The following is a 25,047-nucleotide window of genomic DNA, read 5'->3' as shown; positions in this document are numbered from 1 at the left end:
CACCTATACACGCAGCGGACACCCGGAAGGACACGCAGAAGCAAGGAACAAGACCCAGCCAGCAAGGTGCGCAGCTGACACTGGCGGGCAGTGCGGCCTTGGCTGTGTCCCCCCAGGAAGCATCGCTGAGCCCTGACCAGACCTCCCTGGCGGGGAGCAGACACTCACATAACACATCCTGGGCCCGGAAATCACCCGCTCACGTCATCAGGAGGAACACACTGGGTAACGACTCCCTTCCCTGGCGTCCTGCGAGGGTACTTCGCCATTCGGTGCCTCTCACACAAGCTTCATGCCGTGGTCTTGGACCCGGTTGGGCGGCTGCCTCGGTCCAGAGCAAACAATGGACAATTGTCGGGGCTGATGTGTGTGACTCTCATGGATCAGAGACCACAGCACTGAGGCCACCAACGTCAAAGCCTGCAGGGCCTGCCGAGCAGGCTAGAGGGCCGGGTGGGGACTGAGGCTAATGGGGCCCTTTGCCACCCCCAGGGGCCCACCCTTCAGGTCTGCTGGTCTCAGCTAGATAGGGATGCGGGTCCAAGGTGGTCAGGTACCATACTTTTAAAGGGAAGAGATCCAGATTGTTATGGGAAATATCTTGATTTTTAAATACTGACAATTAATTCAAATGTTTTTTCAAAAAACCGCACTGTACAGGCCAATACAAATGCATCTCTAGGCCAAATCAGCCCTGTGAGCACAAGCTTCTTATTAATGTAGTTAAACCTAGAGCAGGAAAGGATTTGTGCTTTTCTGCTGGTGTCACGCCCTCCCCTTGGCCCCAGTCATCTGAGCAGGCCCAGGGTGGCCCCACACAGGGATCATTGTGGGGACAACTGAGGATGACAGGCAGCTCCGGGGGGGCTCAATGACTTACAGCCACCGTCTGTCCCCTCCCGCTGGGCCTGGGGCCTGGCCGGGCACCCTCCCTCGGGGGTCTCCACTGACGCAGGCAGTGGGCAGCTGGGGCTGCTTGTGTGGAGACGCAGTGGGCTGGATGTCCAAGGGGGGCCGTCAAGTGGCCACTGACTCGGAGCTCCGAGCCCCACTGATAAGCCGAGGCCTGAGGCATCTCCGAGCATAGCCACTGGCACCAGGAAGGACAGCCCCAAGGACGAGGGTCGGAGAGCCCCCCACAACCAGCCTGGGTGCCCCACACAAGGGCTGGTATGTCCCAGGCATCCAGCACATTGCCAAGGCCTTCCCATGAGTCAGACCCCACCTGCCCAGGAGGGCAGCGAGAACCTTGCAGTCGGTCACATTATAATGCAGACTCGGGGAACGGGGTGACTGGAGGGACCCTCTCCACCTCCATGAGAGACTCATTTCTTAACCGCAAAACGCCAGGCTCACACAGACCCAGACAGGGTGTCACATCCGAGGCCACAGGTGAGAGGTCAGATGGTCTGGGGCATGGGGCCGAGGGGCGGCACCCTCCCCCCACCCCGCCCCTCTGTCCAATGGTAGCCATGGCTGCTTTGGAAGCAGGATGAGATTTCTCGTCAGAGGCCCCAGCTCCCTTCCTGGATGTGCAGGAGGACTCCACAGGATACAAACGGGGCCGCCCACCCAACCCTGCAGCAGAGTCTTGGGAACGTCACCTCTAGGAGCAAAGACGAGAGCCTGGCGGGCCTTCCGCCCCGATGACGGGATCCGAGTCAGGGCGGACCACATTCAGCCCGCATCCTGCCCAGGGTTTTGTCGTTCCTCCTTCCTTCCTTTTCCTTTTCAAGGAAATGTGAGGAGTGGGCCTCCCGCCCTCAGGACCTCGAGCCATGCCCCTGAGAGTGCTTCTGCACTGGGGATCCCTTTGGAGATGGTTACCCGGCTCTCAAGGAGCTCAGGCTGGAAGCAGCTTCCTTTGCTCGCACCCATGCACGTGGGGCCCACCCACCACCTGCAAGCGGGTTCTGTCCCAGCCCCAGAGCTGGGACGGGGTAGGGGAGGTGACCAGGCCCCTGTGAGCATGCTCGCCATACGACCCGGCACCACCCTGAGGCCTCATGTGTCCCTGCACACCCGCATCTCCCCTTCCGCTCTTCTGCTAGGCTCTACGGCCTTCTGGAAATTTCCTGCCAGAGGGGGCAGACAAGCCATGGAGAGGAGGGACCCAAACATGGCCTCCTAGGAAGGGTTTTGCAGGAGCCCAGACTAGAGTCACACACACCAAATCTGTGTTGCATGTCCATGGGAACTTAGCCATGTCGCTCGTGCTTTACGGGCTGCGTGTCACCAAGCTCGGCTCCAAGCCTCACTGCCCACACCTGCAGCCCAGCGGACTCGCCTTATCTTATTCTAACCTGAGGACATGGCTCACAGGCGCTGAGCTCTGTGTCCGAGACCCAGCAGGGATGGCCGACCGCCACGCTGGGCCCCCACGCTGCCACGCCAAGGGCTCCCCTTGTCCCGGCGGCAAAAGACACAGCTGAAGAATGTGCTTTAATGAGCGTGAACGTGAAATCCTTCCGCCCTCGAGCACCACGGGAGGAGGAAGCCAGCCCAACAGACGGCAGCATTCCTCTGGGCCTGCGTCACCAGGGCTGCCCACACCGCACGGCGGGCCCCCCATTCATTCCGGGCATCGCTGGCTGGGGGCTCGCGCTGGGGGTCTCAGCTCCGCCCCGCCCCAGGGACAGGCGGCCACAGCAGCTGCTCGCCCCTGTCAGTGCCACGGATTACAGCCCCAGAGCCAGCTGTCGTGGGGCCTCGTCAGAGAGACTCATGTGTGTCCAGGCTAAGAACCCAGAACCATTTAAAAAAAAAAAAAAAGCAGCAAGCTTTTTAATGAGATCATTATAGACTTGCATGGAGTTTTAAGCAACTGCGTGGAAAGATTCTGCGTGCCCTAAACGTACACATGTCCCCCAACAACACAGAACTCTAGGTCTCGGTATGTGTTCATGTTCCCCACACCGAGCCCACACGTGTGTTCAGTGCTGTGTGGCCTCCTCACCCGCCACCACACATGTGGGCTTGGACCCAATGCCATTCTCTAAGAGACTTGAGGGCAAGAAGGAGTGTCAGTGTGGGCCCGAGGTGGTGAGCGGGACAGAGGGCGCACGTGGGAGCAGCGAGGGGACACCACGTCCCCTGCACCCCGAGCCGGCGGCACTCACCTCCGTGATGATGAAGAAGTCATCCCCAGGCTCCCCCTGGACCACAATCTTCTCTCCGTCCTCAAACTGCACGGGCTCCAGGGCGTCTGCCACAGTCAGGCGCTCCCATTTCTCCAGGGACTCTAGAGCAGGACAAGGAGACCGTCACCATGGCATGCGCCCTTGCTCTGCCCCCTCACTCTTCCCCAGGAAGCGCCGCGGGACGGCCTCCGCTGGGACAGCAGTGAGTGAGATGGGGTGCCCACATCCCTGCTGGGAGGGCCGGGGAGTTTCACCGTGAGCTGTGCGGGAGGTACCGGGCTAGCGCTCCATCCTCAGGGGGACAGGGTCTTGGAGCGGGCGCCTTGCGGTTTAGTCAGGCGGCGGGTGCGGGAAGTGGGGCCTGGGAACCCAGAGGGAAAACACTCCAGACATAAGCTGCCTGTGTTCTGGCAAAAACACCATCACCGCTAAGCATGGGGCTACTACGCAGAGTAAAATATCTCAGAGCGGTTGGAGCGATTACCCGTCCAGAAGAAATACCATTCATCACGGTTCAACTGCAGGCGTACCCATGCTGCCGCACCGGGCACATCCCCCCTCCCATTATTTTAGGTCAAAATGCTTAATTCCTCTTTACAGCTGGCGGATTCTAGGTACCTTTCCGCCTCTCCCTGAGCCTTCCCACCCCGTCAGCCTCCACCCCAGCCCTCGGGAAGGAAAAAGAGAAAAAACCCAATACGCTCCTTTGGAAGAAAACGATTCCCTGATTAACTATTTCTTTTTTGGCAGAAAAACCCTCCCTGGCCTGCACTTATCAGATGCTACTTAAGTAGGTCAGTGGCTAAAAATACAAAGCAAAGCATTTATTTTAGAACTGGGTTAGGAGCGGGATTTCTCCACTGTGAGACGTCTGCCAGTACCGCGAATTGTAAAGGACCAGCTCCCGCCAGCCGCCGGCATAGGCGGGAAGTCAGGGGAGGTCTGCGCGGCCGGGGCTGCTCAGGGACCCAAAGCTGGCGGCATGTTTCTGTGCTCACCGGGACACCGGCACGCCAGCCAGCCCGAGGGCCACATAACTGCGAGTCAGGCCACCAGGGGGGAGTCCGCTCCCGTTGTCCCATGAACAGTTTCCTCCGTTCCATCTAAAACGGGTGACACCCTGAGGTCTGAAAGTCGGGACGTGCGGTGCTGTATCCCCCAACGGCCGGAGATCAGAAGACGCTGGCCTGGCTTTTCCACGGTACCCAGTCTCTGAGGCAACGCAGGACGCACAAGCCCTGTGGGTGTTTTCACGGCACTTGGGGTCCCGAGTCTTAGAGTTCCAGGGCCGACCGGCCGCCTTTCTGACCACCCCCTTTCTGAGCGGGATCTCAACTCTGCACCTGGCGTCCTGCCGGCAGCTGCGACCCATGATCATGCCAGGCCCCAGACACGGAGCCCCAGGGTGTCCTCCAGGCTCCCGTGTCCCCCAAGCCTGCCAGGTTCCATAACCATCACAGGTGGAGCCCAATGTCCATGCGCCAGAACCTCTAGGTCCCAAAGCATCACCGTCCCCTTCATGCTCCTTCCTGACGAGGGAGGGACGCGGGCTGAGGGCAGGCCGGTGCAGAGCAAGGCCTCCCAACGCTGGCTGCAGGCTTCTCTCTGGAGGATTCTCTGCAGCCAGGATGACCGAGGGGTGAAGGGATTATTCTCCTTGGGGTGAGAATAATCAGGCCGCACCACCCGACGGCCACGGAGAAGGACTTGCTGGCAATCGATGGGAACAGAGCTTGTGGACAGGGTGAGCAGAGCACGTGAGAGCATCTGGCAGCTGAGAAAAGGAGGTGGAAGGGGACCGTGGGCCCCGGGGTCCTGGGTTCAGGGCTGTCTCATGGGGCTACAGTACCCTTCACGCAGCCCCTATGAAACCATGGGGACCAGCTCATTCAGCAGCCAATTTTTGTTCCGTCAAGTATGACACCAACCACAAAGCCCAGTGTGCCTTCATAGGACACGTCCAGACCAAGCACCTGCAGGGACAGACTCACAGGCACAGGGCTTCCTTGGGACGGGTGACGAGAAGGTTCTGGAACCATGGAGTGGTGATGGGCGCAGATGCCCTCAAGTTAGAAACAGCAGACACGGTGCCTGCCATGGGATGCATTTTCACCACCAGAGGAAAAGAAGAAGCAGAACCTTCTCTCAGCATCTCACAGGGTCTCTATGAGGACATGAGGTCAACCCGCTGCAGGTGCCCTCCCTGCCGGGCCTGTTTTGGGTTGAATTACTCATATTCACTACAAAGAACTCAAGAAATATAGCAAAGTGTAAAGAATGTGGAAAACTGCCAAGGGCCGCCCAGAAATGACGTGGTGACAACGTGCAGCGTGGCCTTGTCTCCAGGCCCAGACCCAGACAGAAGGATGGACAGAAAGACAAGCAGAAACACTCCCAGAGATAGGACCCGCCGGCTGTGTCGTCTTGTTCAATGTTAACTCTTAAACTCTCTATCTATCATGCTTGAGTTCAACACAAGAAAAAGAAACAAGAATAACAGAGTATTTTTTTTTTCAATGTAAGATATATTCTTTGTTAAAAGATTACTCTAAGAAAGATGATAGAAAAAAAAAGTTCCCGGGTTGAACTGTATAGAATGCCCACCTTTTAGGTCCAAAGGGATAGAAAACGGGCCACTCTGGGGGCTCGCCTTGACAGCGGGCCCACCTGGCCTCCCTACAGGTTTTGGGCTGGGCTCCCTGATGCGGCCCATGAAGGCGTGAATGCACTGCAGGGCCCTCACCCCAACCAGGGTCTTCTGAAACCTGCCTTGGGGGCAGGGGCGCTGGCCCTCCATGGGCCCCTCAGGCCTGGCTGGGCACCTGTGCTCTGCCCCCCCACCCCTGTCTCTAGGCAGCCCGTCCTTCCCCAGCCCCTGGGTTCCGGGGCAAGTCCTCATGGGGGTCCTGCCCCACCATGGCTCTGCAGCTGCCTCACACCATCGCAGCACATCACCGGCTCTACGCTCAATTTTGTCCACTTGTCTTCATTTGGAGAGAAAATTTCATCAAAACAGGCGTGAATACGTCATGACCACCAGCCCATGTCTCTCCTGAGTAAAATCCTGTGACTGTTTTGTCATAATGGCTTCAGATCTACTTGTTAAGGCTTCTGACTTGTTAAATCTTTTATTACTGAAGCACAGTCGATCTTCGTGTCTATTCCTTAGAGACGTGTCCCACACCATGGATGAAACCACAGGCCCTCAGACGTCACGTTCAGACGGACTCCGCTCCCTGATGCGTGGCCAGGACTCTGCCCCCCGCGAGGAACACCCGAAGGCAAGGCCACTGGGCTGGGGGGCTCGCTGCACGGGCTCTGCTCCCGTGGCCGTGGCCGACCTCCGAGGCTCTGGCTGGGACACGTCTCCCAGCTCTTCCCTCCACGCAGGCTCCCTGCATCCGTGTTCTGTTTCTGTGGACACGATCTCTTCCTAACTGGGTCCTGCTCTGTCTGCCGCTGGTTCCGAGCTTTTCTCTGCAGTTCTGGCTCTGGGGCTGGTCTTTGCAGTGGCCGCGGCCTTTCCCTCCCCCTGTCCACGTTTGCCACGAGCTGGAGTGGGGGCTTTGTCCTGTCCTTCCCTCTGATCCTGTGCTGGAAAAGCTAACAGCAAGACCTCTTCTCATCTCTGTGGTCTGGACAGCAGCAACCAGGCAGAGCCCAAGCCCAGCGGGGAGCCGGGGCTGCTCCAGGGCTGAGGGCCAGCCCGGGGTCCCCACCGGCTCACACCACGCAGGCAGGGGAATGGTCGTGGGACGGGGACCGCCGCCCCAATCCTGTGCCCTCATCCCTGAGCGTCAGCCCTTTGCTGCTTTCCCTTCCTCAGTCCATCACATTCTTGGGAAAGGAGGATACTCTGCATTCGGCATCTTTACCCGGCAGCCTGGCCTGGGGTTGCTGCTGGACGGCGGTCTCCAGCGGTTCCCGGAGGCTCAGCGCTCAGCAGCCCCTCACCTTCCCGAGCACCGCTGCTCCCATGGACCAGAGCCACCTCGTCCAAAGTGTGAGTCTCCAGCCGCATGTCACAGGCTGGACACAGGTAAGGAATATCAGCTTCGTGGCTGAAAGTTCCCCAGACAGGGCTGGTGTGCATCAGCCCATGACCGTCACACACGCTGCGGCAACTTCAAAACACTTAAACACTCTTGTCGGTGAAATGTTGTTGACACTCCTGAAAATCAACAGAAATGGAGCCATCGCGCTTATCAGACCCCAGGACAAGGAAGGGCAGAGATGCAGCAGGAGAAACCACATTGAGGAAAATATCAGAACAGGTCGGGGGATGAAGTTCAACATAGCGGGCCACATTTACTAAAACACGAGATGGGACTGTGGCTGAGAACTGACGGACACAGAGAAAGGGCTGGAGGTGACGCTGGTGGCAAGAGGGACAGACAAGAGGAGCGCTCGGGAGGAGACCACAGACACTTGAGGGAAGGATAACAGTGCCCTAGGGGACTAGACAGAGCTCTTGGTGCATGTGTGCATGTGCATGTACATGTGTGAGCGTGCCTGTGTATGCATGTATGTGTGCGAGCGTGTGAGCGTGCCTGTGTGTGAGAGCATGCACGTGTGCAGTCATATCTGTGTGTGCATGTGTGTTTGTGTGTGAACACGTGAGTGTGCCTGTGTGTGTGTGAGTGCACTGTGTGGTCATACCTGTGTGCATGTGTGTATGTGTGCGAGTGTGTGAGCATGCCTGTGTGTGTGCGTGTGAGCGTGAGCATGCCTGTGTGCAGCGTACCTGTGTGCATGTGTGTATGTGTGCGAGCATGCGAGCGTGCCTGCATTCAGTCATACCTGTGTGTGTGCGTGTGTGTATGTGTGCGAGCATGTGAGTGTGCCTGTGTGTGTTTGTGTGTGTGTGCATGCATGTATGTGTGCGGTCATACCTGTGTGTGCAAGCTTGTGGGCGTGCCTGTGTGTGGTCATACCTGTGTGCATGTGTGTATGTGTGCAAGCGTGTGAGTGTGCCTGTGTGTGTGTGAGCGATCATGCCTTGTGTGGGTGCATCCGTGTGCGTGTCCCACACTTGCACATCACCAAGGGCGCTGAACCTGCCAGGCATGCAGGGAACGTGGAAATGGCTGGGGCCGGCAGGCAGGACTCAGACGAGACGGAGGAGGCCGCACGGCACAGAGCATCGTAACCGGGGCTGGGGCCACTGACCCAGGATGGAGACCTTGCTGAGAAATTCCTCATACATCTTGCGCTTTCTCAGTGTGCTGCCCTGTTTGGGAGAAATGAGAAGACAGAGAAGGTGGCTCTTCGTTCCTGAATCATTCTAGCATCTCCAAAGTTCCCCCAAATGACTCTCAACTCTTGAAAGGAAGCCCTTTGAGGATCCCACGTCTCGGAAGCCCCTCAAAGACCCCAGCCTGCACCTCCCCCCTCATCCAAGCAGCTGCACTCCTCCCCCACCTGTCATCGGCCAGCTGCAGGGACCTCATCCAGCCTGGGCCGGTGACCGGCCCACATAACGAGCAGTTGACCGACCAGAGTCCTGCGCTCGGCTTTCCATGGGCTGAGGGCACGTGTCCCCAAGATAGGATGGAGAGAGCACTGTCTGAGCAGGCTCACAGCACCCCACCCCTCCCCCGGACACACATGTCTGGGGAGATGCTGGGGCAGGCTACAGAACCACGTGGTCATGCACTCTAGAGGGCGCAGCCAGCTACGGCGAGGTCTCTGAATCAGACACGCCTGACACTGGTCCCTGGGGAGAAAAGCCAACCAAACACTGGATGAATAAGACAAATCCAGCGAGAAGGGTCCCATTAGCCTTTATGTTAATTAGAAATTAGAATCCACTCCAAAAATTAGAATTTGAATGTGAAGGAGAAAAAGGCACCCTCTTCTTCAAGCATGCGTCCCAGTGAGCTGGTGGCCCAAGCAGACAAGGAGGAGGTCCAGCCTCCCAGCAGCCAGTGCCAGCCTGGTAGGAGAGAGCAATCTGGACTTCAACTCCTCACCCTGCTGCCCAGAGCATTTGCACAGTGTACACACTCTACAACTGGACATGGCAGCCCTGCCAATGAGCACTGGTAAGTACCACACATTCAGAAAACAGGGATGTGCAGCCCACCAGCAGCTGTATCCATCAACGGGAGCTGGAAGGTCACCTGCGATGTGAAAAGGATGGAGAGTCCAATGACCACAGACTAGACACCTGATGTGGCAAAAGGTGGGAGGAAGGATGGTAACAGCTTAAAAGAGCTCAGGCCAGGGCAGCGGAGGGGAGAGGGACTTCCAGATACTGGGGCCTGCCCAACCTTGTGAGAAAAGAGGTAGGCTCAGAGGGGCAAGTGACTACCTAGATGGGACCACAGGAGAAGGAATGAACCAAGACTGGGCTCCACATGCCCCAAAGCTTGGTGATGGCGGTGATGGTGGTGATGCGTATGGGGATGGTGATGATGGTGATGGTGATGGTGAGGATGACGGTGGTGATGATGGGGATGATGGTGGTGATGATGGGGATGATGGTGGTGATGATGGGGATGATGGTAATGAGTATGGGGAAGATGATGGTGAGGATGGTGATGATGGTGACGATGGTGAGGATGATGGTGGTAGCAGTGATGGTCCTTTCTGAGCACAGTGGAGGAGGGCTGACAGGAAGGATCAACACACTCCCATTCTAACTCCAGATCACCCATAATCCACCCTCTCCCCAACTTTTAGTGCAATCTAATCCTCTCTGGGCTTCAGTTTTCCCATCAGGAGAAGGGACATCAGTGCCATGTTCTTTGTATCTTTGACCTAGACTTTGACCTGCCCACCTTCCTCCAGACTCCCCACCGCTGCTTGGCTGTGTCATCCCCACCTTGGTCCAGCAAGCTCCTTGTCTGCTTCCCACTGAGACACAGAGGAAGGGGGCTACCAGGCTCTGGGTGGACTCCCAGCATTCACACACCCAGCAGGAGACTCCCCTTGGACGCTCTGTGCCAAAGAGACTGGTGTGTGACTCCTGCTTCATGGGTATGGGGTGGCCTGAGGCTTCCATTTTTCAGGGAGTGGGCACCCCACACCTGACCCAGGATGGACGGGCAGGGAGGCCACAGGCAGTGCTTCCCCACCCCCACCTTGCTCCCGATGGGAACACAGAGCCCGGCCTGCTCAGTGCCCTCACTGAGCTCCATCCATCCTTCTACACCACACGGAGCTACAAAGGGAAGAGAAGGGATGTTCCAGGGAAGCTTCTGGCTCAGACGCCCTGGGATCCCTATCGCCTGAATGCACAGGGAGGGGCGCTCTCCCCGGAGACACTCCTGGCCAGTCCCCTTGCCCAGTCTCCCTCTTGGCAAGTCCCAGTTTGGTGCCAAGTGAATGCACGGTGGGTCCACTTTGCATGACGGATACGTCCAAATCCACCCAAACCCAGGACGGATGCAAACACGGGTACTGTCCTGCGGGACACTCCCTTCTGGGTCTGCCAGCACTGTCATTTTCTTTGCCGAGACACAGACACTCTGCAGCCTCCCAGCACATTCATGGCTATTCTTAGCCCACTGGGATCCAGAATTAAGACAGAGGAAGTGCCGGGTGCCACCATGGTTTGGGAACTTCCCTGAATACAAGGTTGCAGCCACAAAAATCCCACAGCTGAGAAGGACTCGGCACCGGAGACAGTGAGAATCAATGGCTTATGCAACACAGGGCCAGGTGCACGCAGGAGGGATCACGGGGTGGACAGACGGAGGCTGCTGGGCCCTTACCCAAACCTGCCCCTGCGGGTGGGAGGGAGGGGTGCAGGTGCCTCAGGGCGCCCCACCCACCCCGCTCTCAGCCTCTTCTGGAGAAGACAGGACTTAGCGGGTTGAAGATGAAGAGGAGCTCAGCTCTCTCTTGCTGTATCCATGGACCTAGAAGACCCCGTCACTGAGTGCGTGGATGATAGGGTCCTCATGCACACCAAATCTGATCGGTTGCCTGCAAGACCGCACTGAATTCTCCCGCGGTGGGGTAAAGGGACCAGGATGGGCAGGGGCGCCAATGTTCCCAAGAGAAGGAGCAGCCCGAGCACGACCCCATCTGCAGGCTCCTGCCTGACTGCACTCTGGGGCTGTTTTAAACCACTTGAGGACTGTCCCCAGACCTCCCCCAGAGCATTCCTGCATCACAGCCCCTCCCTGGAAGCTGCACTGTCCAGACGGGTCTCAGGGAGACAGTCAAGTCCCAGAGAGCATGTGGGAGAAGCCAAAGGTCTCTCAGCCCGGAGCTCGCCCCGGTCTCCTCCCTCTGGGCCTGTCAGCACCCTGCCTGAGGCCCAGGCTCTGTGGGACTTGGGTCTGAGCAGAAACCATCTGCAGGTGAGCCTAGGTGGCTGAGGAGTGAGGCTCCCCAAAGGCCAGGTGCTCAGCTCCAGTGGCCTCAGCCTGGCAACGGGGGAGGGATGGAGAACCTGGACCGAGCAGGGATGTACACGGACCAGTGTGGCTGGCCCAGGGCCTTCTGGCTTCCTAGCTGCTCCCAGGGTAGGATGGTTTCCAGCCTCTCCAGGATAGCCCCCAATTGGCTGCAGGAGCTCCTTTGCTCAAACCCCTGCTGGGCTCCCCTGACACACTCAGGTGTGAGCTGAGGGCTCTGTGTGAGCTGTACCCCACAACGGGACCCTTGCATCCCCATCCACGGGGGTCTGCCTGCTGCTCCACGAGAATCCAAGCTCATGCCACAGGGCCTTTGCCCAGACACTCTTTTCCTGGACATGTTGTTTCCTTGCTCAGAGGCCTCTGCTCCAACCCCATCTTATCCCAGGAGGGGTTCTTTTGGGCCTTTCTCTAAAACAGCAGCCTCTCCCCACTTCATAGTCTCCTCACCCCCTTCTCTGCTGTAATTACCTCCATGGAACTGTGGCCACCTGAACTACCCGTTTGTTCCCTGACTCCTCTGCTAACATGCTGGCTTCCCAAGGGTGGGTGCTGCCTCCATGAGGCTCCCTGATGCATCTCAGCACTGAGAGCACTGCCCGGCAGGTGGTGCTTTTGGGAGGAGTCCTGAGTGGGCAAGGGAAGAGCCTGCCTCCTTCCCTGGGGAGGACCTCTCCATCCACAGCTCACTGTGCCACCTGACCACCTACACAGCCAAGAGTGGATGTGGCCGAATGGGAGAGAAAACCTAAAATGAAAGAGGCATGAGGACATCTGGGGCCAGGCAGGCCGGCCCCGCTGTGCTGGGGCCCCAGACAGGCAGGGTCCCGGCATCTCTTGGCTCCACCACCTTGATGAATGGGTTCCAGCCTCAGAGTCATCTCATGGTCCAGAAGAGAAGCTGGAGCTCCAGCCATCACAACCTCATTCCAGACAGCTAAAAGCAGATAGGGAGGGCAAGGAGGCTCCCCAGCTGCCTGCCTACCTCATAAGAAGTTTCCAGACTCCATCCCACATTTCTCACCCACCCTGTCAGCCCTTAGCTATCCCCCCACTTGGACAAAGCCAGTATTCCCATGACAGGACTGGCTGTGGATATGTGCCAGGAAGCCACTCACCATGAGGATACGCCGGTAGCTGTCCCGGTCGATGCCCCAGAGCTTGAGATCTGTCTTGGCCTTCACGGTTGCTGCCCTGGGGGTGCCGTAAATGAGCGCCAACTCCCCAAAGCTGCCCCCTTCGCTGATGCTGGTCACCCACTCTCCATTCACATACACCTTCAGGGGACACAGCGAGAACGGTCAGAAAGGTCATGGGGGGCATGTGGGGTCACTGTGGCCCGTCCCACCCTGAGAGCCCTCTCTGAGCCCACCAGAGCGGGCCCGGTAAAAAAGGGATGTGCGGCCGCAGCCCCCAGGCTCACTAGCCCATGGGCACAGCTTCCCGTCCCCTGCCCAGGCTGTCCTGGGTCTCTGTTGGCCGTGCTGCCTGCCTCACCCACAACACTGTGCAGAGCTGCTGCTGCACGGGCATGCCAGTGGCCTCTGCATCCCCGCTCTCTACCGACCATGAGACGGGCCTGGATGGCAGGCGGATGTATGGTCCAGGGCTCCTATCTGTGCAGAAGCCCTGCCCACTTCCCTGGCCAGCCTCGGGTCCTCATCAGCCTTGGAGGGATCTCCAGCCCATTTCCCCAGCCACACACAGTGACTCAGACTCTGTACTTCCCTGGACTATGGGGTCTGGGCTGGGCTCTGCGCCCATACAGACCCGTGCTCATGGGGCCTCCCTCCTGGGGCCATGGTGCCCGGCTCCCAGGGCCTGGGGTCGGCGGGAACGCTGCCGGGGCGCCGATGAGGCCTGGCTGAGAGGGGTCCTTTCAGGCTGTGTGGGTGACCGGACACAGTGCGGCCACTATGCATTGACCCTGTGCGTCCCATATCGTGCAAGAATGGTGCAGATTGTTTATTATGCACTGCCGATGCAGATCCCGTTGCTGTAAATTGACACAACGCTGCTTTATTCCCCGGCGTGTCCGTGAGCCCAAAGAATAGTGCCCATTGCACGTTGGGTGCACGTCGGGGAAGAACGGGTTGCCGTGAGTCATGGGCGCGATTCTTACTGGAATCAATGAGTCATTATCTGGGCAATAACAGAGGCACAGAGCCGCGTATCCGCAGGAAAACGGCACGCCGATGATAACACAAGCTAGGGGCTGGGGAGCCGGCCGGCCAAGAAGCTGGGTGGGCAGGAGACCATGGACACACAGAGGTGAAGTCGTCCTCAAGGGCCCATGCACGTGTCCCCGGAAACCTCAGCAGTCTGCCAGAGCACGGAGTGCCTGCCCCTGGGCTGTGCTCTCTGTCTCCCACTGGGAGGCTGGCTGCTGGGTCCCTCGCCACAAGGCCCCGGAGGAACAGGACCCTGTTCCGTCCCTCCCATGAGGCAGGGACGCCTGTCCCAGGAGTTTTAGGACCACAGACAATACCCTCTAGGAGCTGCGAACTGAGTCTGCTCCAAGGGGCAGAGGGCCCGTGGGGACGGGGGCAGGGACAACTTCTTGAGGGTCCTGGCAACCCGGCCCCCAGTCGGCCCTCCCCGTACTCTGCTTCCTGTGAAGTCCTGCCCACGGAGGTCTGACTCACAAACACCCACATGCCTGGATCCAGCTCTGCATCTCGATGACGCGGCCCTGCTCCCCCGGGACCCCTCAGGTGACAGGTTCCCTCCAGCAAGCACGGCTCCGCAAGAAGGAACCATGGCGTGCATCCTTCTGTGGCTCCAGGTTCGAGCTGTTGGGTTTGGTGCTCTGTTTTTCACAGCCAGAGCAGGCACCCATGCGGTGAGGGACGCACATTCCCTGCAACTTCACCAGGGTGAAAGCCAGGCCCTTGTGTGTGCACAGGTGTTGCAAACACTGTCCCCAACAGCTGAACTCAAGGGCGCCCCCCAACCAGTGCACAGGGCACGTCTTCCCAGGGGCCTCTTCAAGTCGGGTGGCAACAGAAACTCGGGAATGTGGGTCTGTGTGAGGAGACTGCCTGACACAGTGGCTGGGGGTGCGGGGGGTCTCCCCCTCCCACCTGAGGGGGCTCAGAAGGCACCACTGCAACCAGCTGCATGGTGGGGGCAGATGCCCATGAGCAAAAGAGCACACGCACCAGGGGACAGAGAAAGGGGGCTCAGCAGAGCAGGACAGGACCCAGGGAACTCAGGGGACCTGTGCGTCACTGCCAAAGGCCGCCGGGGACCCCCTTCCTGCCCAGAAGCCCAGGCCTCGGAGAACTCCCTGTGAGGCGTCAGAGAAAACCATTGTGTGGAGCCCCAGACGGGCCCAGGACCACACTGCGGGTTGCCCCACAGAGCACAAAGGGGCCATCCTTCTCGGGACACTGGTCTCTGTCACCGCAGCCAGTGCAGCCCTGGGCCCCACCCCAGCTGGCGTTCAAAGGGGCTACTTCTTGCTTTGTTTCATTTTTTGTTTCTTCTTCTTCTTCTAGAAGAAAAATGGTGGGAGGCCCCACTGGGCTACACTTGTGGTCCCACCACTGACAGCGACTTCTCTGGCTGAACCCAGAGCTCCCACCCGGCCTTCTGCATTCCTGCATTCATCCATCCATCTGCCCATCGCCCCCCAGTGTGGACTGAGCGCCCCTCTGTGTCCCGCATGTTCTAAGTGCTGGCGGTCAGCAGGGAAAGGCAGGTGGGTTCCTGTCCACGGGGACTCACCCACCAGTTGGGAGAAAGTCTGCAGGCGAACGATCGTACGAACACCCGTTCATCATGGAGCACGCTCCAGGCGTGGCAAGAACAGGAGGCACAGCGTTCAGAAGGACCATGCAGTGACTGTGCGTAGAGGGCTCTCCATGAAGGAGAACGTGAGCCAGGTCCTGAGCATCAGGGCCAGCATGAGATGTGGGAGAAGGGCAATTGAGGCTGAGGACAGGATGTGCAAAGGCCCCGGGGCCACAGTAAAATGGAGGGCACTAGATGCGGCATGACCAAGCAAGGAGAGATGCCCAGCGGGTGGGGTAGGGGAGGGAAGGGCTGGGATGTTATTCTAGAAGCAAAGCCACAGAAGTTTGCAGCAGGATACCGGGTTGCACTGTGACGCTCCCTCTGGTGGAGTGTGGAGAACAGCATGGGGGGGGGGGCTGCCGGAGGGCAGCAGGAGGGAGCGGGGAGTCACTCCACAGGTGGCTATGGCTGGTGGGCCCAGCAGTCCCACTGGCTGGGTCAGAGCCTAGGGCCAAGGCCCAGGGACCGGCGTGGCCCCAGGTGGCTAGTGACGTGGCCCACACCAGACACGCTGCTTCTGCTCCACGCAGAAGTGGCAGGAAGTGGAGGGTGATGGGACGGAAGGCACAAGGTCCTGCTCAGTCAAGTCCCGAGCTGTGACCCTGGCATCTGGAGCCTCAGGCACAGATGGGGGCTGAGGGCGTGCTGCCCCCTTGCTCCGCTGCCTGCCCTCCCTGACCTGCGCATCTCGGGGCAGCGCTCTGCTCCCCAGGAAACAAAGATGGACCAGCGGAAAGCATCTGGGCCGTGGCGACAGAACACCAGGGCCCAGGGTTCTCCAAGGGGCCGTGGTTTGCATACTGGCCAAACCTTTGTTCTGCCCTCACAGATGATGAGAAAAGCCAACGGCCTGTCTCCTCCCACCTCCCAGGCTCCTGCCTCGAGCAGCGGGTGCATCCCTGTGGCGAGCAGGCACCTGGGTCCTGGGCCCTCAGCCGGCTGCCCACAGCGGCCTGAAGGGAGCAGAAGCTCTGCCTCCAGGTGCTGCTTTTCCCACCACAGTCCCTCAGCTCAATGGAGGCCAGGGGGTGCTCAGTTGACTGCTCACAGAGCAACCCCCCCCACCCCGGCCTGCACAGGTGTCGTCCCAAAGCTCCCGTCTGCCGGGCCGTGTGGGCTCCGTCTCCGTTAGGGTTCCCCCCAGGGGAGCCCCGAAGCCGTCTGGGTGCACGGCCCTCCTCCTGCCCTCTCCCATGCCAACCGCACTCAAGAGCTCTCAGGGAGGTATTATGGGGGGATCCTGAGCGCCCCTCCTGAACATGGAGCAGGAGTGAGGTTTGTATGAACGTCACCACCAGTGACTGATGGGGCCTCTGAGGTCCCTCCCCATCAGTGGGCTGGGCTGCCGGGGCCTCAGCAGAGAATGGAAAGGGCATCCCCAGACGCGCTCTGTGGAGAAATGGGTTGGAATACCCCAAGATACTGCAGAAAAGCTTCAGAGCTGGGCCCGGGTGAACCAATGACGAATGATGGAGACCACTGTCCCAGCACAGCAAGGCCAGACACCTGTGCCCGTAACAGCGAGATGCGTGACGGCCAAGGGGTGGGAGCAATGCAGGTCTCCCCTGATATGAACAGAGGCACAGTGGGATCTGTCCACACGACAGCCTTAGAGGGAAACCGGACCTCTGCCCCCATGGGGGACAAGCCCTGAGAACACGACCCAGACACAGGACACGCAAGGGGACCCCACGCACACGAGGTCCCAGAGTCATCAGACTCACAGACACAGAGAGCAGATGGTGCGGCTAGGGTTGTGGGAGAGGTTGGGGGTTCTGCGCGCCACAGGGACAGGGTCTCCGTGGGGGCAGTGGAACATTCTGGAGCCAGACGGGGGGACGGCTGCACAGCAGCGTGGATATGCTTGGTGCCCTTGAACTGGGCACTGAGAAGTGGTGAAGATGGCAAATTTTGTTTTAGCAATTTAAAAAAAAAAAAAAACCAACAACCAGAGCTCCAGGCAAACACTGAACGACTGACAGTGACCCATGGAACCAGACAGCCGCCTCCTGGGCAGCCCGGTCCCAGGGATGCAGCTCAGAGGTCTCACACCGCCTCAGAGGCTGGGAACCAGATGGGGCAGCAGCCGGAGGGCGGGAGGGTCCCAGCACAAAGGAGGGTCCGAAAATAGTGAAGGCCTCGCAGGATTAGGGAGGAGCCGGGCCTCAGACAGAACTACGTTCCTGAGCCCTAAAATCGGCAGCTGAGTATCCTTTTAAGTAGAAATGCTATGTTCCACGAATAAAACAAATTGGAAGATATTTTTATACTTAGAAAAATGGATTATAGCTCTTGGCAACACACATGCTGCGGTGTCTCTCTGGAAAACCATAATTTAAACTGAACCTAGCGCTTTTGGCACGGGTCACCTGGCCGTTCCCCTCGGGCGCCTCTGGTCAGAGGGCAGCGTCCACCCTGCAGAAGGGGAGGGGGCACTCACGATGCCCAGCCCCGAGCCTGGCCAGGCAGAGGACCACGGTGGGGTCCAGGGGAACCTGCCTCCTGTGGGGCATCGGCACTTAGTGTCTCCCCTCTGCCCCCCAGCGAGACCATTATCCCTGAGGCCTAAGAACCGGGCTCAGCAGCCTTGACACCATCCTGGGCACGACCCTGGGCCAGGTCAGACAGGTCACTCCACTCTGTCCTGGAAGGCGCTCGAGGCCTCAGAGCATCTGGGACGATTTCACACCGCGAGCAGTAATAACAGTCATTATTATAATACATACCCCATAACTCACCCCGGCTAGCCAACATGCCACTTTTTCATCCCAGATTCCTGACTGAGCTCTTTTGATTCCCTTAAATGTGGCCTTCACCCACACGGCTGCACTGCCCAGAGTGTCCCACATCACAGGAGGGCTCCCTGCCCGCCAGCCAGCCAGGAACCCGGACGGGCTGGCAGGGGACCCCGAGGGGCATCACAGGGCGGCCCCACAGGTCACTGCCTGTCCCTTCAAGGGCTGGCTGGCCCAAATTTGAGACTAGAGCCGGACGCAGACGTCCACCCACGGGGCCCGGACATCCTGGCTCAGGCAAGCCCAGTCCGGCGAGCACCTTAAATCCGCCTTTGTACCTGAGCCTCTGAGCCTAGTGCTGGGAGGCTGGACCTGCCAAGACATCATATTTGGAGAGTTCTGGTTGCAAGAAGGTGACCTCACTCTTCCCACTCCCCAGACTGCTTCCATGGGTCCCCCGCCTCAAGAAAAGCCAGCTACGGCTCCTGGCACGGCATGAGGTAGCTGGCACACTGAGCCTGGGGATGGCTGGTCAGCCCCTGTCCCATCCCAAGGGGGCCCTGGGGCCAGGCTCTGGGACCTCCCTTGGGCGGCGGGCAGGGTGTCCTGCCAGGATGAGCAGGCCAAGCCAGCCACCTCCCTGTCAGTCACATCCTACCTTTGTGGTGCAGGGGGAGATGTGCAGGGACCGAGATCCCCCAGGCCCAGAGGGGACCCATGTGCAACCACAGACTGAGCCAAGTCATGGAAGGAGGCTGCTCTGGCCAGAGAGAGAGCCATGAGCCAGATGCATAGGCCGAGGAGGGATGACAGAGGGAGGCAATGGAGGACAGGAGGGGGCGGTGGGGGCCCCGCAGAGGCAGCAAGGCGCCCATGGATCACAGACAGTGAGAGAACACCGTGGGCTCAGACCCAACCCGTGGCCTCGCGAAGGGCTTGGGCCTCATTCGAAGAGAAGCCCGTTGGAGGGCTTTACCGGAGACCGGAGCACTCAGGTGCAGTCGGCGAGGACCTACGTGGACGGCAGCCTGCGGGCCCAGGGAGGGATGCCCTCAGCCCTCGGCCAGGGCCCCGCATGGAGCTGGGGACACGCGGATACAGGAGCGGGCCTCCCCCACGGGGAGCAGGTCCACACCGCGTGTCCCTCAGCCCGTGACCGGCGAAGTGGACAGAGCAGGGTGAACAGGAACAGGAAGGAACGCTGTTCTGCCAGACGGTGGGGCTCCAGGTCATGTGGGCAGGACAGCCATCGTCCTGGCCTCTGCGTCCATAAACTGCTCCCTCCTGCCCATTTGCCAAGGCCCTGATGCCCACGGCGGGGGAGGAGGCCCACATCTGCAGCCGCTGCCTTGGGCAGGGTCCAGCCGAGCTGCAAGGACCCCCGCCCACAGGTGCAGGCCCCACCTCCTGCCATTTAGATGAGACACGCTCCCTCACTGAGCCTGCCGCGGACAGAGGCGCGACCTTCCAGAGCGGGTAAGGGACACTCACGTCTACTTCTCCTTGGTCAATCACATAGAAGTTATCCCCTTCGTCCCCTGGAATGAAAGAAAGCAGAGGCTGTAGACACTGTGGAGGGGACCGCGTATGGCACTCATGGCCTCCCCGGGCACAGTACCTCACTTCCCGGAGGCCATGCAACTCTGCGTCCCACCGGTTTTCCCTTGTTTAAAAATAAAGCTTATTACAAAGACCACCCACGGACACAGTATGCGGCCGGCACATGGTCCCCCGTGGCGCAGTCACCCATGTCTCACGTGAGGTGTTTGACTCTTTTTTTTTTTTTTTTTAAAGATTTTATTTATTTATTTGACAGAGATCACAAGTAGGCAGAGAGACAGGCAGAGAGAGAGGGGGAAGCAGGCTCCCTGCTGAGCAGAGAGCCCGATGCGGGGCTCGATCCCAGGACCCTGGGATCATGACCTGAGCTGAAGGCAGAGGCTTAACCCACTGAGCCACCCAGGTGCTCCTGTTTGACTCTTTTAATGGGCGTGCTAAGTGACATGCTCTGTCTCATTAGTGACCTTCCTCAAGTGCGGACAACGGGTTTTGTGTTCACCCCCAGGCACGGCCATGGCCCACGGCCCCAGCACTCTGGCTCAGAGAAGCAGGAGACCTACCTTGCTGTATGACGGTCTCCCCAGCGATGTGCGTGACAGGGAACATGGCATCGAAGATGTCACTGGAAGAGAAAACACACCATGTGTCAGAGCCGAAGTGACGGGGGGGGGGGGCGCACGCAAGGACCTCACGGCATCTCCTCCCATGGAGTGAAGGGCTTGGCTCCCCACATGGGGACAGAAAGGGTCTGTCAAAAATGGAATCACACCGGACACATTGCTCTGGACACAAAAAACATAACACACCCCCTCTCCCAGCGGCAAACACCATCCTGTGAAAACACTATCTTTTGCAAGCTACCCAAGGGGAGACGCTTCCCCTCAAGCAGCGTCCTGAGACCCCAGATACAGAATGACATGTTAGACACACAGAAGCTGGAGAGCCTGACTCCAGTGGTGCCAGCAGGCAGCTGGGCCATTTAATTTCCCAACTATGGCGGTGGAATGGGCCAAACAGGCAGGACACGGACAGTGGGGAGGGGGAGTGTGCCCACTGGGGACTCTGTCTCTGTTGACCGCAAGGAGAATGCAGTGTCAGGGGCCAGGCTCTTGCTCCTAAAATGCACAGCGGCCTTCAAGAGACAGCACCCCATCCCCCACAGGTTCCCGACGGACAAGCGGGCAGCTGGGGCCTTTCTGGGGCAGAGCTCAGGGCGGCCTGCCTCCTCCCACCAGAAGAGTCTCAGAGACCTTCGCCCGTCTGCTCAGGCTAGTCCGACCTCAGGGGGGACTCATAGGCACTGAATCCGGGCTGGGCGCCCAGCCGCCAGGAGCAAACGTGGAATCAGATATGTGAGCCGCCTGGGCCCTGCTGTTCCCAGGGTCCAGGAAATGCTAACAAGTCTTTCTCAAAGTAGTAGCTCCCAGCCCCATCTCCTCCCCACTCGGCACAGACCTGGTGTCTGTCCCCTGGCCTGGGCGGCCCTTCTCAACCACACCTTCCCTGGGGGAGCAGACGGGTCTGGTCTGGTTTTCTGCATTTCTTCAAAACCACAGCATCAGGGATCTCAAAATGAGCAGATCGCTAAGAAATGATTTTTCAATTCCTACCTCACTGTTTAGAAACTTGCAGTGGTAATGGTAAAATATTTCCCCAGATGCCATTACCAGTGAAGCCAACCCTAGGACCCAGCACCACGCACAGCCTGGTCAGGGGCTCTGCACGGCCATCAAGCCCCACGGTGGGCCCCAGCCCACTGCCTCCCGCACACACGGCCGGCGGGCTATGGCACACAGACGAACCTGTGAAAAGGCCTATGGCTATCATTCACACGGAGGTCCTGTTTCTTGATGTGTGCTTCCACGGAGAAATGCGGATGTGGTGAATCCCCTAGCGGCTGTCGTCCCTGGGCCTGACCCAGCCCCCCACTGACCACACAGGGTACGTTAAGAGCAACGGATCCCAATCTGTGAACAGCAAAGTCAGAGAGCCCCACTTCCTCTGGAAGAAGATAAGGCCCCAGCGCCCCCCAGTTCATCACCAAGGCTTGGACACAGGCGGCATATGGGACAGACGCTCGCGCTCCCGCTGGCTCGGCCCAACCCCCCAAGAGGCCCTCTCTTTCCCCATCTTGAGTCCTCAAACAAAACCCAATCCTTCCTGCTTCTTAGCACTTAATGGTATTCAAAGCCCCTGTTTGCTTCTGCTGGGAAAAGAAAACCGGTTTTCTATTCTAGTCTGGAAGTGACCTCTGGAAGGCTTTCCTGAAGCTGTCGCCCACATCTCAGGGAGTCGGACACGTGGGTCCCACCGCCCCCGCCAGGATCCGGGACACTGGGCTTGGCACTCAGGCATCAGGGCTCTGCCAGGCCCGGGGACACAGAACTGTGAAGATGTTCCAGTCCTCACTCCGGGAGGCCCCAAGGATGGGACCAGCACTGGCCGAGCGCTCTTCATTTGTCCGCTTGCTCCGAGGTCAGACCCGCGGCTGTCTCATCCAGACGAGGAAACCAGAGACGCGAAGGGTCTCTGCCAAGGCCCACAGCTGGGAAGAGGTGAGGCCGGGCCGCCCTCCTGTCTTCCTGCGCAGGGCTCTGTGGGGCGCCCGGGGCTAAGCAAGGCCTCCAGGCATGGAAGGGGTGGTGTGTTTGGGGGCACAGGGCCTTCCAGGTCTCAGGTGGTGGGAGGTCCTGATGCCAACCCCAGGGAAGTCATCGGCCAGGGAGAGGTGCTGGTCATTGCTAGGAGGCAGAGCCCTCCGGTCCCAGAGGCAGCCCTGACAAAGAGGCTGCTCCCTGCCCCCCCACTCAGCCCGATGGTGGGGTGCTCAGGCCCCCGGGTGGACCCAGGCCAGAGCAGGTGCTGCTCCCTTGACTGCAGGAAGCAGCTGAAGTGCCTGCTTGCCTTATCCCAGTGTCCCTATAGCCCCGTGGGCGCTTTTCACCAGAAACCCCCTACACTCCCAAGGTAGCCCAAGCAGCCGAGGGACCCTCAGCTTTGGACCAGGAGGGACGGGGCCAGGGGCATCACCTGTTAACTGTGCTTGAATTATAACTATCTATCGGTACTGTTGGGTTTTGTCCCTCCAGGTCAGGGGTTGGTTCTCTGCCCTGCTGTAGCACAGACACCTCTGCTTTCCGCTTCTGCCTACACAGCCCTTCCAGATTAAGGGTTTATGGGTGTAAAGTAGAGTAAATAGAAAAACCAGTGAAATCGACAGCACGGAAACGCAGCGAACTGCTTTGAGAATCGGCCTGCAGCATCGTAGGCTGGGCTTCCGTGCTCCCGCTTCATGCCATGAGGTCAGGCAGGCCCAGCGACCACCCCAGTGCTGAGGGGGCCACGGGAGTAATATTCCAAGATGATCTGCAACAGCCAGGACACGTACGGAAGCGCCCACGCCACCCTCAGGGGACAAGATCACAGGCACCGCTCAGGCCTCAGTAGCCTGTTCACGACAGGGAAAGGCCATCCACATCCACACAAGGCTCCTTCACAGCCCTCCTGCCTCCCTCCGTGCCGGCCGTCTGACTCACCATAGGTCTTTGGTATGATATGGTTGGAAGGACAGAGGTTGGATGGATGGATGGATGGTGGTTGGACAGGTGGGAGGATGGGGACTGGGGAGTGGGGGGGTGTGGACTTTCTTGGCGTTAATCGATTGCTCCTCATTTTCTATTTCTTCACGTGCTAACGTGGGACCATTTTCAAAGTTAGTTCCCAACGTTTAAAGATTGACAGAGTTAGAAAAATCCAAATTTTGGGCTTTTCTTCGAAAAATAAAAGGAAGCTCTAGCAACATGGATCCTGCGCTCTCACAAAGCAAGACCTCAGCCCACTCCCCCACACTGGTCAGAGCACAAGCTCTCGGGTCTGCCACGATCCCCGGAAGGGCATGGATTCCCGACCCTCGGCCACATGTATGTGCCAAGCTGCCCGTGTGGCTCACGCTCTGGGCGTGGCAAGTGCCCATGTAGGACTTCTTCACAAGGGGGGGGGGGTCATCCTGATAGCAACCCAGGGACCTGCCGCCACTTGTAAACTTGCCTGGAGAGACCCAAGGGGCTGAATCTCTAAGGACTTAACTCATCTGTCTGTAGAATGGGCACAGCAGCTCGTCCGCCCTCCTAGAGCTCTGGGAGCCTAACCCAGGTACTGATGCTCGCGAAGCCTGGTCAGGAGCTTCAGCCAGCGTTTCTGCCACTTCCAGATCCCACACACATAGCAGCGGGGAGCCCTTTCTCCTAGTCCTGCAAAGACGGTCACGCAGATCTCAGGAACCCCTGGGAGTGAATGCGAATGAAGCCAGAAGGTCTTGGCCTGCCCTCATTTCTTGAAACGTCCTGTTTTGAAAGATGTGAGACTTTTGGATGCACAGGGGGACCTGGGGTCCAAGCAAGAAGCATGTCCTACCCCCAACTGGTGACGTCAGGAGAGCAGAGAGCCACATGGCTCAGATGCACCATGGTAGGTCTGCACAAAGTCATGCGTGTGTGTTGACGAGGACCAGAAAGAACAGAGACCACCCGGACTGCAGGAAACATGTCCAGTGCTCACGAGTGTGTTTTGCTGACTCCAGAATGACGCACGGATGGGGAAAGTGCCCCTGACATCGGTCCGTCCCCTCTAGAAGTAGGTCTGAAAGACCCAAACCTGCTGTTGTGCCCTGGGGAGAATCTCTCCCTGGCTATTTGGCTTGCGGGCCACTGTCACCAAAAGAAGGCAGCATCCTAGGCCTAAGACAACGCCCTAGGGTGCTGGGCACCACGGCAATGTCCTCTTGGACGCTGCAGGTCTCAGCAGGAGGGACAGAGCCAGCGCTCCAGACACAGTGGCCCTGGGTTGTGTGTAGGCGTCTCCACTGTTTGGGTGAAAGCTCACTGTTTTTCTCTACAGACTGCGAGTTTCTAAATAATTCTCTCTAAACAGTGATAACTCAGGCATCGCTGAGGACTGTGCTGAGATGTGAGGTCCCACCCACTTCTGCTGGAGCCCCAGGAACACGGTGTTTGTAAACCCCGGGGGGCCTCTGCCTCAGGGGCTGCCATGGTTTCTTAGGCACACAGGCCTGACTGGAGGGTCAAGCACCATCCATCCGTTGGGGCCACACTCAACTCTGATTCAGCCACCGGGAGACCATGGAGAACAAGACACATGCAGTGCCTGCCTCTAGAGACACCAGCAAAACAAGGGTAGATGGGGCCTTCTAGCCATTCAACAAACACAGAGGACCAGTATCCTTCCTGCCTCAGCCTGTGGCAAGAACATAGGTGAGAAAGACTAGCCCGGCTTGCCACCTGGCAAAGACTTCACAAGAGGTATCCGTGCCCCTGAGTGGACAGCCATCAGCAGGTGGCTCCTCGACCTGGGGGGTCCAGTAATGGTTTTTATGGCGTATCAACTAGAAACAGAGGACGGGCACCAAAGGCTCTGGGTCAGGGCCAT

At 58.8% G+C, this 25,047-nt stretch overlaps 1 protein-coding gene across 3 annotated transcripts in view; it reads right to left on the bottom strand.

Annotated features, from left to right (window-relative positions):
- PRKAR1B (protein kinase cAMP-dependent type I regulatory subunit beta) overlaps positions 1 to 25,047 on the bottom strand; it is a 67,675-nt gene that overhangs the window by 12,319 nt on the left and 30,309 nt on the right. For all 3 annotated transcript variants that reach the window (XM_004776310.3, XM_004776309.3, XM_004776308.3), the window contains exons 5-9: positions 20,163 to 20,224; positions 19,534 to 19,580; positions 12,628 to 12,786; positions 8,310 to 8,370; positions 3,120 to 3,241 (exon numbers count right to left, since the gene is read on the bottom strand). In XM_004776310.3, the coding sequence (XP_004776367.1) occupies positions 3,120 to 3,241; positions 8,310 to 8,370; positions 12,628 to 12,786; positions 19,534 to 19,580; positions 20,163 to 20,224 (451 nt within the window). The remainder of the gene's footprint in view (positions 1 to 3,119; positions 3,242 to 8,309; positions 8,371 to 12,627; positions 12,787 to 19,533; positions 19,581 to 20,162; positions 20,225 to 25,047) is intronic.

Source organism: Mustela putorius, unplaced genomic scaffold (assembly GCF_011764305.1).
Source record: "Mustela putorius furo isolate JIRA1106 unplaced genomic scaffold, ASM1176430v1.1 tig00000139_pilon_pilon_pilon, whole genome shotgun sequence".
Classification (NCBI taxonomy): domain Eukaryota; kingdom Metazoa; phylum Chordata; class Mammalia; order Carnivora; family Mustelidae; genus Mustela; species Mustela putorius.
The sequence above is the reverse complement of the archived record's forward strand: the minus strand, read 5'-3'. Positions and strand labels throughout refer to the sequence as shown.